Source organism: Gekko japonicus, unplaced genomic scaffold, assembly GCF_001447785.1.
Source record: "Gekko japonicus isolate JY-2015 unplaced genomic scaffold, Gekko_japonicus_V1.1 scaffold83, whole genome shotgun sequence".
NCBI classification, from domain to species: domain Eukaryota; kingdom Metazoa; phylum Chordata; class Lepidosauria; order Squamata; family Gekkonidae; genus Gekko; species Gekko japonicus.
In genome coordinates this window covers 1,158,759-1,174,930 of record NW_015168655.1, presented here as the reverse complement: position 1 = coordinate 1,174,930, position 16,172 = coordinate 1,158,759, and the positions used below count along the sequence as shown (strand labels likewise).

The 16,172-nt window shown below is 40.1% G+C and overlaps 1 protein-coding gene across 2 annotated transcripts in view; it reads right to left on the bottom strand.

Moving 5' to 3' along the window:
* Positions 1-4,117: 4,117 nt before the first annotated feature.
* The window catches only part of AKAP6 (A-kinase anchoring protein 6), a 325,414-nt gene continuing 313,359 nt past the window's right edge, over positions 4,118-16,172 (bottom strand). For both annotated transcript variants that reach the window (XM_015415204.1, XM_015415203.1), the window contains 2 exons: positions 10,073-13,472; positions 4,118-4,448 (listed from right to left, as the gene is read on the bottom strand). In XM_015415204.1, coding sequence (XP_015270690.1) covers positions 10,113-13,472 — 3,360 coding nt within the window. In that variant the 3' untranslated portion in view covers positions 4,118-4,448; positions 10,073-10,112. The remainder of the gene's footprint in view (positions 4,449-10,072; positions 13,473-16,172) is intronic.

Here is a 16,172-nt window from a genome sequence, read left to right as displayed (position 1 = left end):
TTTATTTTTGTTGATATTAATGGTTTTATTGTTTTATCTTGTTTTTATGTATGGGCACTTGTGCTCTCTTGTAAGCCACCCTGAGCCCACTTGCAGGGAGGGCGGGGTATAAATACAATTTTTTTAAAAAAAAATCATAAAAAGTTCTGCTATGGAAATTACACCAACTGCCAACTGTAGTAGGTCACTTTTTTGGCTGTGGGACAGGCCAATGGAGCACCTTCCCTATGAGGAAAGGCTGAAGAGTCTGGGACTTTTAAGTTTAGAAAAGAGATGACTCATGGGAGATATGACAGAGGGTTATAAAATTATGCATGGGGTAGACAGAATTGACAAAGAGAACTCCCCACACGCCCCAAACAGTAGGACATCCAATAAAGCTGATGGGCAGTAGATTCAGGACAGATAAAAGGAAATAATCCATTACACAAGTGATTAAAATGTGGAGTTCATTGTCAGATGGTGTTGTGATGGTCACAGGCATAGATGGCTTTAAAACGAGATTAAATAGATTCATGGAAGATAGTTCTGTGGCTACTAGTCATGGTGACTAAAGGGTACCTCCACATTCAGAGGCAGTAAACCTCTGAATACCAGTGCCAGGAGGCAGCATCAAGAGAAGGCCTTGGTCTCCAGGGCCTATTATTAATAGGAATATGCATTCAGCTGTATTGAGACAAAAAATACCTTATCAGTATTTTTCGGGTATTTTCTCAGCCAAATACAGATCAAAGAATCTTCTTGGCTACTGGTATGGCCGATCACCCCAAAAGGTGATTTCTTCCGGGTATTTTTTTTTTTGGGGGGGGGTAAATTTGACAATACTGAGTAGCTGGATATAAAAAGACTGCAGAGTTTGCCTCTAGGCCTTTCCTTCCTTTGGCTGTTGTTTCCAGGTCAACACAAAGGAGCAGGGAAGAGCCATCTCTGCAGTCCAATGGGAAAAAGTACCTTGGAGGAGCTGTAGTGCTTTAGGGCCAATCATTGCAATGCATTTGGCTTCAAATGTGAAGTCCAGCAGCCTAGTACATTGCACTGGTACAAGCCTGTCAGTGGCATTGATTCTGCCGGGCACTCTGTACATTGTACTGTTTCTGCTGGGCTTGCAAAAATGCCCCCCCTTCAGTTTCTACTGCAGAGATTCTCTGGTTTGACCTTTGTCCTGTTGGGTTCGCACTGCCACAGTGGTGCTGGTTCTGCTGGGCACATTGCACTGGTTCTGATGGGCTTGCAAAATGCCCCCCCCTTTCAGTTTCTACTGTGGAGATTCTCTGGTTTGACCTTAGTCCTGTTGGGTTTGCACTGCCACAGTGGTGCTGGCTCTGCTGGGCACATTGCACTGGTTCTGATGGGCTTGCAACCCCCTCCCCCTTGTTTGGATCCTAGCCTCTGCACCTAGTTCCTAAGTGACTAATTTCCCACCCTTTCTCATAAAATTATTATGTGGTTTGCTGGAAACAATTAGTGAATTTGGCACATTACGAATAACATGTGAGAGACTGAATAGATTTTTTGCATGAAACAATCTATCTTAACTTTGATTTTCCAATATATATTTTTGCTGGGTTGAAGCACTGTTTACCCTTCCATGTGCAGACTGTACTTGGGTTGAAAAGGACATTTTTAAAAATAAAAAAGTTAAATTGTCTTAATAACACTGATTTCATATTTCAGATGTATTTTGTTATTTAGGTTTATAATCATAGAAACAGAATAGGATGGATTCAGCAATCTTTGGGCTTGGATCCAGTGGTAATTCCCATTGACAGGATTTCTGTCAGTGAGTCCAAATTTTTCCCCTTCCCCTCCTGCTGTAGCTCAAAATGAATTGGGCCAGTTCAGTGGCAGAAGGGCTGCACTCAACCTGCACAAAGTCTGTGCAGTGTGGGGAGGTGGTGCCCAGCCCACCTAAGCCCCACACGAAGCAAGGGAGGTGGTACCTAGCTTCCCATACCCCTAGATAGGCTGCAGCAGGTACACGCAAGCCTCATGAAAGAAGAAGAAGAAGAGATTGGATTTATATCCCGCCCTTCACTACCCAGAGGAGTCTCAGAGCGGCTTACAAACTCCTTTCCCTTCCCCTCCCAACAACAGACACCCTGTGAGGTAGGTGGGGCTGAGAGAGCTCTGACAGAAACTGCTCTTTTTCAAGGACAGCTCTTACCAGAACTATGGCTTGCCCAAGGTCATCCAGCCAGGTGCAAGTGGAGGAGTGGGGAATCAAACCGGGTTCTCCCAGATTAGAGTTCGCGCACTTAACCAAGAAGAGAGATGTGGCACTTTTCTGCCCAAGGAAAGTGGTGCCCGGCCAGTTGGGTACAAAGGCTGCCTCTTCCTTCCCTCCTTTTGGTTGGGTGGGCTGGGGGCACATACAGTGCCTCTTCCTCTCTCCCTTCCTCCTTTGGGGGCACAGGGATGGACTGGACGGGGGCAGTACCCTTTTCTTGGGCCATTTTCCCTTCCCAGTCTGCCCCATTTGTGATTCTGCTGGGACAAAACAGCTGGAACCCCTTTCCATCTGCTGGCATGCATTATTCCTGATGGTGTTCAATCAACATCTGGATCGTGTCACACTGTATTTTTGTTGAATTGGTGCTAGAGTTCCTAGCCTCTGCTCCTGATTGACTCCAGCTGTCTGAAACATGGAACTTACATTGGTAAGGGCCTTTGGTAGTGTTGTCTGAAGAACTCTAGCTAAGGAGAAACAAAGATTCTTTGGGTAGTGTGACCCCACTGATCATCACTGGTGACTCATAAACTGTGAGTGTCAGCATAAAAGAGGAGAATAGAGCACAAGGGTCACCTAGATGAATAGGAATGGGTTGCAGTAATGAACTTCCTGAGGACAATAGTATGTGGTATGCAGTGGTGGGCTGATGAAAACATAAGAACATAAGAGAAGCCATTTTGGATCAGGCCAATGGCCCATCCAGTTCAACACATTGTGTCACACAGTGGCCAAAACCCAGGTCCCATCAGGAGTTCACCAGTGGGGCCAGAACTCCAGAAGCCTTTCCACTCTTGCCCCCCAAGCACCAAGAATACTGAGCATCACTGCCTCAGACACAGTGTTCCATCTATACCTTGTGGCTAATAGCCACTCATGGACCTCTGCTCCAATCCCCTCCTTAAGCTGTCAATGCCTGTAGCTGCCACCACATCCTGTGGCAGTGAATTCCATGTGTTAATTACTCTCTGTCAGGGGTGTGGCTGTACCACACTAAATGAGTTGGCTGTTTCCTTGTATGGCTGTCACTGATACATCTTTGACATACTGCACTGTGATTGGTAGGTTGCTTTAAACTCAAGTGCAATCACTATGTGCTATATCCCCTCAGTTGAGTGAGCATAAGATGTTGATTAGCAGCACCAATGATAAGCCAATGTCAGGGTTTTAGGATGGGGCTGATAAGATGTTCCTGTAAACCCCTCCCCCCACTATGTGTCTGCATAGAACCTGGTATGACTGTAGGTATATGTAGATAGTTTTAGGTAGACACATACACTGTTTTTAAGCAGAACACAGGTAAAAGAGAGCCAGTTCTGAATTTTCCCCAGTAAACTATTTTATTATGCCAGTTCTAATTATCATGCAATCTACTGGGCATCACAAACATTAAAGCATTTTATATTGTCATTATACATCAATGTTTGCACTTGGGTTATACATATATACAGAAATTATTAACACCTTGCTATTTCCTTCCTTCAACCAACATAATTTTCCTGTGAAAGCAGCTTTTTAATAAACAGCATAAGAAATACAGCAAGGCACAATTTTTAAAAATGTGGGGCTTCTTTCTGCTTACCACCTCAAGAAGTGTAGTATAAAACTAAAATATTATACTTAATTCAGTAGAATGTTAACAGTTCTTAATATACAACACTGTGTAGCTGTTTCTTGAAGTGTTGCATAGATTAATTTTAAAACAAAAGGATAACTTTGTGTTTATTTTGAATAACTTCATATGTATTGAATCAGAAACATTAAGGTCTTTGCTGCAATCGAACTTTCAGTTTAAACATAAAATAATTTCAATAAACAATATGCATTATACACATAAAATATCAAATTTGATACACAAAATAGGAGAATTAATGACATATACAGGTCTGAAATGGTGATCTAGAATTACCATATATTCTGTGGAATTGCAAAAATCATAAAAAAGGTATTGGTGAGAAGTCATATGGAGGCATATAAATTTGGAAGGGTAGGTTGTTGAGAGGTAGCTTGGGAGAGAAATCCAGATGAAAACAAATGGTTTAACAAAATGATCATTGAAACAGAATCAGCATATGCATCCTGGTCTCAAAGCCAACATGGAGAAATCACATTTGGAAGGAAAGTTTATCTTGGGAGAGTAACAAAAGGCAGTGATACAATGGAATTAGAGGTCATCCCGGGGTTTAGAGCATGAGCCTGCACCTGAAAGGCAGCCAATTTTCTAAAAGGAAAGGGGAAAAAAGTAATAGCATGTTACATAAAGCACTTTTCATCGGCAAAACACAAGCTTTTCCAGAGCAACCTAAAATAGCCATTTTATGATCTCATACCAATGTCCTCATATGTAAAATGACTGTATACGAGCAACAATTTTTCATAGCCTGAGGTTTTAAGTCAGTATCAGAGAGATATCTTTTTATTGATGTAGAAACGCCATTGATTTTTATAAAACAAGATTTAGTTTCAAAAGGCACAGGGGAAATAATCAAGTTTGACCTTTTCCCTCAATCCCGTCCTTTCAGGTGCCTGTGAACTTACCTTCTCTACCTTTTGAAAGTGCACAATCAATAGGAATGCATGACTTAAATAAAGGCCAACCAACCAAAATAATCTCCAGTCCTAAACCCATTACATGGAAGTAAGACCCATTAAAGTCAGGAGACTTGCTTCCAAGTAATCTAGTTAGGCTTGGGATGTAAGTAGGTTACATAAACAGAATCATAACCTATTTAAGTATCATTTATAGTGTGCTTAAAAGCAATTAAAAAGGTGAGAGGTCTCAGAAAAATAATCCATAATTATAAGCACTACATTTTTTAAAAAAATTAAAATTTGTATTTATTGTTAGAGTAATTAATGATTCCCCCCCATGATACAGAAATTTTCTAGCTTGGGTTAACCTATACAACAAAGATTAGAGGTTTATGATGAGGATTATGAAGAAGTAACTGTGAGAATATAGCAGAGAGATTAGTACAAAGTACCTCTCTCAAGCGGAGGCACTCCAGGCTTGCATTATATGCCTTCCAAATCAAGTGGAAATAGCTGGGTCTATCCAGTTACCTTCTCCTTTGATCTTAGTTGCTGTAACTGACCTCTCTATTTTTACAGAAAATGGTGCTTATGCAAAATTTCCTAAAGTATTTCAGGAAAGTTGTTACATTTCTGTTGTTAAAACCTGGAGTGGCCTTTTTAATTGAAATCCTCACGCTTGGTCTGTATATATTTCAAACATCCTAAAGCTATAGAGATAGAACAGAAAGGGATATACAGTTACTATTTCTATTCCACCTCAGGTTAGATGTTCTGGAACAATTTGCTGCCATGTGCCACTGTCTGTGGCTAAATAATAACCATGTTTAATAACTCTGACCATGCAAGAATGATTTTGGTATGGAAAAAGGCTTCTAATTCCAGACCACCTTCAGGATTGGGCTCAAAACAATAGCAAAAAGTATGACAAGTGGGTGGGTATCATAGTGACAGCAACAAAAAGATAGCATGATCTCATCCTTTGTTCTTTGCAAGATCGCACCTTCTTGAGAAAACAAAAAAACCTGAGCAATGTTCAAGCAGCACATTGGCTCACAGAACAGAATGATTGCTCCTAATGTAGAACTCCTTTTGAAGCTGCTTATAGCATTGCTATTACTCTCTCTTAATGGTCAGTTTTTATAACACACTGATAAAGAATGAGATTACAACTTAGGTACATTCAGCAGCAAAATATATTTGCTTACTCCCACTTTATTCTTGGTTGCAGCTGGAGCAAAGAGGCAGAAATCATAAAATTAGTTGAGCTGCGTTGGTAAATATGCATACTGTCACCTTTGCGAATTGAGTTTATTTTTAGGGTACACATATACCATAGATAATTTTTCTCTTAAGTATCACAGCTCCACATAAAATCACACATTTTAATGAGCTTACAGCACAGGTGCTGCAGGAAAAAAAATAATGGTGTTTGCCATTTATCTTTCAAATTAAATAATGTGTTTTTAAATAGTAACTTTTTTCATAATACACTTATGGGAACAACATTTATCTGTCACATTTTAAGAGCTGTATTAGTAATAAATGTAAATTACCTTTGGAAAATCAGTAATTAGGCTCATCAAAAAATAAACAATCTGCCACCAAAAAGATAATCTTTAGCATAGTTAAGTATAATAACTGTTATTTGAATAAGTTAACAAATTAGGATAGATTGCCTCTAATTCATTTCCCATAGCATGGGAGATGAAGTTAAAGTATCAACTAAGCTCTCACAGTGGGGGAAGGGACTGTTCCAATTCAGTAGAAAAGAGATGCCAGCACATCTTTTCATTTGTTTCACGCTCACTAGCCTCTTGACCTAGGGTTCCATAGCAAAACTGCAGCTCTCACATGGATTTCCTGCAGACATGGGCTGAGTCAGACTGTTGGTCTATCAACGTCAATACTGTCTACTCTGACTGGCAACAGCTCTCCAAGGTCCCAGGTCCAATACAAGCAATCAATTTAGGAGGCACTTCTGTTGGCACAAAGGTATTTGCACAGAGGCACCATGTCCATTCTAGTGTATAGGACTGAGAAGTTCTGTTAATATGTCAGTATTCTAACATCAAGTGATGGATGAATCAACACATAGAGCTGTTTGGGGCACTACCCCTGGTATTATGTCTATACTTTTCCTAACAAAAGAAGAGACCTGTGATCTTCCACGAGCTTCCGCCTCTGATATTGCACTGCACCTCTTGTGTGAGCAGTTACTTGCACAGATACAGCTGGGTATAGATTTAATTTCAGGATTTCACAACAATTTATTTCACAAGGATTCCTCTGAATAAATGGTGTTTATGTAAAGCTAAAAGAGGATTAGTATATAAAATGCTATTAAAATAGAGAAATGGGATTATTCTCAACAGAAGAGGTTTCTTTTTAGAATCATTATAAGGATTGATTTTTTTGTTCAGAGCTCGCTTGACTGGGCAGCAGAAGAAACCAAGGAGGGCTGGAGTGCCCAGAAACAGAGAAGCAATTCTACACGTCATCAAATCCTCCCAAGTTACACTTTAGCAAAAGGGCTCTTTTTGTAGCAGGTACTCATTTGCATATTAAGCGACACACCCCTAATGTAGCCAATCCTCCAAGAGCTTACAGTAGCTCCTGTAAGAAGAGCTCTGTAAGCTCTTGGAGGATTGGCTACATTAGGGGTGTGTGGCCTAATATGCAAAGGAGTTCCTGCTACAAAAAGAGCCCAAAGGTATATATGTATGACTAGTTGCAACAGCACGTAGATAAGCATCAGAATGCACACCCTATGAAAATGCGATGGCACATGCAGTTTATGTCCCTACTTCCCCAATTCCTGATCCAGCAAGGAATCCACATATAGATCTAAACTGGATCGGTGCGAATAATGCTGATTTAGCACAGGAGACAAATTCCCGAGAGGCAGATGCAAAAACAATGTAGAACTTCTTGAGCCTTAACAAATTTATATATTTATTGTGACATGAATTTTTGTGGCCCCTAGTCTTTGGAAGAATAAATTCTGATGACTGTTAGCTTTTAAGGTGCTCCAAGATTCCTTCATCACAATCCTATGCAGAATTAGATTTCCTACGCACAGTGCAATCCGTGGGCTTTGGCACACCTAACTCTGCAAAGGAGCAGAGTGTTACTTAGTGTTAGCATGACAGAGGTTTACATTTACAACAAACTCCTCCTAAACAATCCTAAAAACACTTTCCTGGGAATAAGCCCACCAAATACAGAAGTGGAGCTTACTTTTGAGTAGAGACCCACTGAGGATTGTTCCCCCTATCTCTCACTCTTTCTGGGAAATCTTTATGTAGTTCTTCACAGGAATTATGGAAATAGGGATCCCTTAGCCTGCAGAAGAAGAATTAAGGGAGATCATCTTACCCATTAGGGAACAATGTCTCTGTCTCCTCTTTCTCAGCTCTTAAAGCTCCCATAGAGAGGAAATATAGGGAATATACCTACCTTTTAAATAAGGGAATTTCCCCTTTCAAGTATCTACCAGAAAGTATTGGGTTGGACCTACCCCATGTTGGTTATTTCCTTCGCCCTGTCTCTCAGTAGCCCTGACCTGGCTGGCCCAGGCTAGCCCGTTCTTGTCAGATCTTGGAAGCTAAGCAGGGTCAGCCCTGGGTAGTACTTGGATAAGCGCCCCCAAGGAAGCCCAAGGTTGCCACATAAAGGAGGCAATGTCTAACCACCTTGGAAAGTCTCTTGCCTTGAGAACCCTACAGGATTGCCATAAGATGGTTGTGACTTCATGGCACTTTCCACCACCACTATCTCTCAGTAAGCAGAACCTGAACAGTGTGTAGAAACTCTCCTCAAAACTCTTTTCCTCTACCAAAACACATAGGGTCTGTTGTCTTCACTCTCATACTCAGGGATGTAGGATGATGGTGTCTTATCAATTAAAAAAGGATGCTTCAGGGCTGGACCCAAATGGTTGGGAATGGGGAAAGCCCAGCATTTCTTTCTTTAGCACACCTAAGAGAAAGTGGTATATAAGTAATGATGGAAAACAATGCTCAGTTGCTCATCCCATTGCCCAATACAACACAGCTGTGTAGCATCTGCCTTGAATCTTCCTGTAGTGATAGCTTCACCTGCATTGCAGGAAGTAGAGAACAACTGACATGGGGGTAGGTATCTGGGGACTGTGTCTAAAAAGTCTAAAGCAAATTAAGGGAAATTTCTCACTTTACATTTCGGTACAGTAGCTAAGTACAACAGACAGGTACCTTGCATCTCCTTGAAATGGTGCCTGTATGTTTTAAAAGGTGCTCTTCTCAGAGAAACACATATAAAAAGTAAATAGGCAAATAAGATTTAACATTTGTATTGTGCTTTCAAGTGTTCAATTGCTTTTCAAGTGTTATGGATTAGATACTAACACTCACAACAGGAAACAATTGCAAAAGGAGATCTTCCCTGCCTGATCCCAGCAAATGCTTAAGAACTGCTTAGAGTTTAGATACCCTCCTCAGTAAAGTGTTACATTGCACAGAGGGCTGCAGACAGTAAGAAGGAATGGGGTGAAGTTGTCCCTTCACCACTCCTCTGCAAATGAAGCAAGCAAAGTCTTCAGAAAGGAGGGCAACTTCATCCACTTTCCCCCTTCTTCCCGCAGCCCTACCTGCCACATGCTATTTTGTTTAGGAGGGTCCCCCAACCCTCAGCAGAGGCTCTTCATGGTGCACAGGGGACTGCTGGGGGAAGCCAGGGAAAATCATCTTTTATCCCTATCTTGTTACAATCTGCTTTGGAATGTAGTTAATTTTATTATCGCCAGATTGTAATAGTGGCTGAAGCTAGGAGAGAGTAGCTTAGAGCTCATGGCAGACATGATTCATAACCACTATACTCAGGGCTTTTTTTTCTTCTTTCTTTTTTTTGGAGAAAGAAGTGTCAGAACTCTCAAGAGGGAAATGAAGTTTTCAATCTGTATACAGAAAACTCATACACATTTAAACATTTTTAAAAGAATGTTGTCAAAGAGGTTCCAGAGCTCCGTTCCAGCGCATTCCCCCAGACTATACTGTACCAGCACATCTCCTGCCTTTTGTACATCTTGATGAACAACGGCAGTACTTAAAATTCATATTAGCAATTCTTGATGCATGAAGTCTGCATTTCATACTTGGTTATCTGTACCCAAGTTCAAATTCTAAAGTAAGAAGTGACTTCAAATGAATATTAGTTTGTAATAACAAAATACTATGACCCATTTAATAATCCTGAAATGAAACAAATTGTGCTTTGTTATACAATCATATAAATAATGAGTAAATCTCATCCTGCATAGGTTATAGTACCTACCTGTTTATGAAATAAGTAGGTGTCCAGGGATGATTACATTCTACCTATGTGCATTTATGTGCCTTTCTTTGTGAAGATGCAAGAGGTTATTTTCACATGTAACAGTTTTAGTGTCCTGGTACAAAACATCCTTGCCTTCCAAGTGACCCAATTTTAACCGAATGTCTTCTACTGAGGCCTTTATGGAAGACGCAGGATTGTCTTCAGACTTTGCAGTACCAAGAGACTCTCTAGGAAGATTTTCTTTGGAGCTATTGGGGAGAGAATTCAAATCTGAACCTTCACTAGCGATGTCCAAAATCAATGATTCACTAGCAGAATTTTTAAAATTATCTGATACCATCTGGCTAAGAGAGTCAGGCACATTTATGTCCATCTCCTCATTTAACAAAGAAAAGCCATTATATTCTGCTGATGTTTCAGGTTCATCTATTAAACCCAACCCTTCATATTTCACCAGAGGTACATCAGGGGCACTGTTAGCAATGCATGCTTCTTGTTCAACTCTCTCCTCTTCAGGACAGGCTTCAAAGAAACATTCAATATTGTCCCTGTCATCTGCAAAGTCCAGAGGTACTGGAGTACTGCATTTTTCTTCAATGTATTTCGTTACCTCCCCACAGTCGCTATCATGAGAAGAGAGAGAGAGGTAAGAATAAAAATCTCCTTTCCTAAGCTGTATTGGCCTGTGAGAATGCTCTAGGACTTTTTCCTTGATCTGGGCTAGTGGGTGTGGAATGGCTGGCTCACACACAGGCTGGGACTTGTTCTTCAAGGCCGTTGAAGCCATGTCGATGATCTCCATCACAAAGTTGTGCACTGAGCAATCCTCTCCATTTCTTTTATCAAAAGCAACAGATTCACAGTTACAACACGAATCTGTACCATTGGCTGAAGTGTTTTTTCCTGCTTCATTTGATTTTAAAGCTGCATCGCAATCACTGCCATCTTTGCTAATTCTTGTTCTGTTTTGTTGATTGTATGGCAGAGATTTTACTAAAGCTGTATCTGATGCATCTGTACCTTTGATATCTGAACCAAGTTCTGTAAAAGACTTATTAATGCAATGGCTATCAGACTGAGGATGTTTTTTATGATCTTTTGGAGAGCTGGATGCATTTGACAGTTGAACAGTCTCCTTACTATCCATATGTGAACAATCTGAACTATCAATATGTGCTTCACAGGCATAAAATTCATTTTCACTTCCTGTAACATCAAGTGAGCTAACATTTGTGGGAGCTGCAGAAATTCTAGTAAGTTCTTCCTTTGGACTTTCTTGAGTATTTGCAACATTACCATTCTCCATGTCGTCCACTAGATGATCCTTTGAAAACTGAAAACCATCATTTTTAATTTGCCTGTTTGCCCCAGGCTCATGACTATCTGACATGGCCTTGCCATTGCCATTATTTTCTGCAAGTTTGCGTATAGAATCATTCAAAAAATTTTCAATGCTCAAAGCATCTTTTGATTTTATAGTCTCATTACTTCTTAAATTCTTACAGCATTGGATTTCATCATCCAGGTTGCACCTTCTCTTCTCCTTTGTCAGATAAAATTTTGGTCTGATCCAAGTGTGGAGTTCATTCTTTATGTAGTCAAGTCCTGAAATTAAATTGCCATCTTCATAAATATCCTCATCAGTTGCAATACTGGAATCATCATCTTCGTCTTTAATGCCCAGCTCTTCTTCAGTCAGGGTGAGGGTAGAACTTGATAGCAAATCACTATCATCTTCATCATCAGTGCAAGCGGAGGTACAGGAAACATTAACAATCATGCTAACGTTGACATCGCTCTCATCAGCTACCGACCGATTGAGGTGTTTTCTGAATGATGCATTTGAATCTGGTACTTTATTTCTGTGCAATACAATATCTTCAGAGCACAGAGACAGATCATCACTGCTGCTTAGCTCAGTGAGGGAGGCAGGTGAATCCTCATTGATAGAGGATGCAATATCCAGTGACAACTGGCCAGTCAAGGACATTCGTTGAGAAATGCTTTGGAGTGTAATATCAGAAATGCTACGCTTTATCTTTTGATCTAAAGGGCTCTGGATATTTTCTAAACGATTCAAAAGGTCTAATGTCCTTTTACTAAGTTCCCCAACAGAATCACTACTTCCACTTAGGTCTCCAGACCCATTACAGCTAAAAAGATCTTCATTGCTTTTGTAGGGAGTTAGCCAACTCTCCAAGGAAGTGCTCCGATGAAGACCATCACCACTTCTAAAAATACTTGAGCCAAACAAATCACTTGCCACAGAAAGGGAATCTAAAGAAGAGCTGTGTGATAGAGTTGAAAGCAGTTTCACATCTGTCCTGTCACTTAGTTTCTTTAAATCTTCTACAAATTCACAGGGTTTGGGCTCCAGAGTATCCAAGTCAGTTGATAAAACAAGTTCCTTTGTAGATGCACAAGGTTTTAACTCCATAGGCTGATGCTCAGATTTAAATGGGATTTTATCAAAATAAAAGCCATGTAGCAAACCGCCCTGTTTGTGTGCTTTTTCAGAACTTGATTGTTTCATTAACATTGGCAGTTTGAATTTAGAACCCTGAAGGTATGAATAGTCATAAAATGTAAAGACACTGTGTTTTCCTTCTTGTAAGCCCTCTTTTGAACACTCAGGGCTGCTTTGGGTAACACAGTCCAGATCACTAACTTTTTCACTGGACTTTAACTGAGAAGAACTGAGGAAATTAGCATAACTCTCCTCCTCTTCCTGTTTAAAATATTGTTTTGTTACATCAACAATGTCCCCTACTTGGGAATTGGAGGCATTAGTTACAGAATTACCCTGCATTCCATCAGTACCACTTTGCAAACTGATTTCAGAGTTTTTCATAGCCTCTACATCAACTACATTTGCTACTTTATTCTGGGTCTCTGAATGTCTGCTTATGTTTCCACCGTGATACATATAATTCTGTGGTTTCGCCAAAGTGTTGCTTCCTGTTAGGTCTGGCAAATATTTAGAAGGTGACAATGATGAGTCTTTATTTGCATGGATGTTGGCAATGTCCGATTGTGTGACACTGGGGAATCTGGATGTGTTTTTCATCAAGGATATATGATTTATTCCTGATAATGCCACATTATGGAGGCTGTAGACTTGATAGACCTGAGGGCCTGGTGATTTTGTAATAGTGGGGCTGCTGAGATAATTTTCACAAACACCGGAGTTTTCCTCTTGTTTTGGACTATTGTTAGCACATGCTTCAGATGCAGAGTTCAGCTTTGTGTCATCCTTCTTCAGTACTCGATCAAGCTCATTGGGTTCCTCATTAATGCTAATTAACTTATTACTTATATCCATTTCATCCCATTCCAGTGCATCTTCACTTGTGCCGTTTAGCTCCATCAAGGCAGGATCAATAACATTCAAGGATTCCTGTTTCAAACAAACAAACAGAAAAACAGAACCACCTGTTAATCAAAAATTTTAATAATACACTTCACCTCCATTATTGAAAAGCATTATAAAGTACATTACTCATTATAAAAAGCCTGTTGCTTGTAGTAGGGCTACACAAACATAGATTTGTGAGTTGTAAAACATACAGAAAATTGAGATACATTTCTGAAACAGAAGAAATATTAATAGAGTTAGTACTGAGGCTAGAATATTGGTCCTGGATGTAGGAAAGCTAGGATCAAATTCTGCTCAAGCATCTATCATATTTTTGTTTTGCCCTACCTCCAAGCAGCATAATAAGGTACTATCCTTCCATTTTATCCTCAACAAAGGTATGAGGTGGGTTAGGATGGGAGTGTGTGTCTAAGGTCACCCAGTAACCTTCCTGGCTTAGTAGAGATTTAAACCAAGTTTTCTTAGTAAGATACTGTGACCACTAAACTTTACAGACACTTTTGTTATACTAGATGGTCTTTGGCTTCAGCATAGAAATCCAACAACAGTTTAACATACTCCAAACTACTTAGTTGCTCAACTAAGGAAATACAAATACCATTAACAACAGGAGCTTCACTCTATTCCAGATTCAAAAAATACCAACAATCTGCATTTCTATCATGTCTGGACACAGACTATTCACCATCACCTCCATCCTGTTAACTATGGTTCCCAAGCACTGGTTCAAGTTTGAGATGGCTGCTATTGGATATGATAGTGTGGCAGTTCGGTTGGGTCCCAACTGGATGAAAGCCCTTATCCTTGGCTGCCTACTTAGTGCAGCTACTGAGCTGGCCAGAGCAGCTGGGCTCATACAAACACACTGCAATCATCCAGCTGGGTCTGGGTGATACACACTGAATCAGCAAACTCAGCCAGTATTACATCATGGAAAATCAGATTGTTATTGGCCACAAAACTGGCAGTCACATCTCAGTTCCAGATACAGGCCCTACTAAAATCAAATCCTGCATAATCCAGTTGTGGTGAAAATAATACTCAGCCTTAATAAGAGAAATAAGCAGCAATTATGTATGTAAATTTGCAAGAGTACAAATGAAAAAGAAAACAAAATTGTTTAAAATATTTTAGCACAGAATACATTAAAATTAATCAAATATACAGGTTTTTAATAACAATTACTTTGTATAGGGTACATCCAACTCTGTTGAATTTTTATTGGAATTTCTGTTTGCTTGCTTGCTTGCTTGCTGATAAAGGCAGTATTAATGACTGGTTCATAATGACTAATGAGTGTGAAAGTCTTTAGTTGTAAAAACAATCCATCAGTTTAATCAAATACTACATTAATTTCATATATTGTCTGTGGTGACATTGCTCTGCAAATGTGTTGAATAATGAAGTGAGACATGGGGGGGGGGGGAAACATATTTGTTGCTTTCCTATAAAATTCCACATTGTATGTATATAACATTTAAGGATCATTTCCAAAATCTTTCCAGCTGATGTGCACTCAACTGTGAAAGCAGATGGAAATCCCTTTTCATGAGGGCTTTTCATGGAATGTAGGACAAGGCTATCTGGAGAGGCCGGCAACTAGTCTCCCTGGAATTCACATGGAATTTACTGCCACAGGAGGTGGTAGTGGCTACAAGCATGGACGGCTTCAAGAGGGAATTGGATAAACATATGGAGCAGAGGTCCATCAGTGGCTATTAGCCACAAGGTATAGATAGGAACTCTCAGGCTGGGGCAAGTGATGCACTGTATTCTTGGTGCCTGGGGGGGCAACAATGGGAGGGCTTCTAGTGTCCTGGCCCCACTGATGGACCTCCTGATGGCACCTGGTATTTTTGGCCACTGTGTGACAGAGTGTTGGACTGGATGGGCCATTGGCCTGATCCAACATTGGCTTCTCTTATGTTCTTATGTTCTCCCCATTATTTGACTTCTTGGGCTGCATCCACAAGGCAAAGATTCTCTGCTATCCTGTCATCACCTCTGTAAATGCAGAAACATTAGCACTGGCAATGGAACATCTGTATAGGAGTTTTGAGAGCCCTTACTTCCATCAGTCACCATTTTTCCTTCCTTTCTCCCCACTATGTCACCAAAGCACGTATCTTAAAATTGGTAATTATGATTGTACAGGATTGCAATAATATTGTAATGATCTGTTGTCATGATTTACTAGTATTCCTCAATATATTAGTATTTCTGAACGATTTACTAGTATTTCATTTTTTTAAAAAAAGTATCTAGTCCTTTTCACTGTGGGACTTGGGGAAAGTACAGTTTATGCTATTTTTTTTTAAAGCTCTCCAGTGGTGTAGCAAGGAAAATGGCAGCCATCAATGGCTGACAGAAGGTGTAGGAGGCTGGACTAGATGAGTTCCATCTAGCTCTGGGATTTTTATCATTTTAACTCTAAAGTAACATTACCGAACATTCCCTTGGTATTTCAAGATGTGTACTGGCATTACAGTTTCTTAAAGATTCTCAGGGGCAAGAATTGGTTACAGACTAGCAGAATCCAACTTCTGTTTTTTTTAAAATATAAAACCAGTCTTTGCCTGGTCCATTTATTCTACCCATCATGCAGATTCATGTTTACTTCCACTGTAAGGTCAAAATTTGTGAGTCAGCCCAAATGAAACACAGATACATCATGTGATGAAACCATGCCATGGCTTTCTAAGATGTAGGTGTACACTGCAG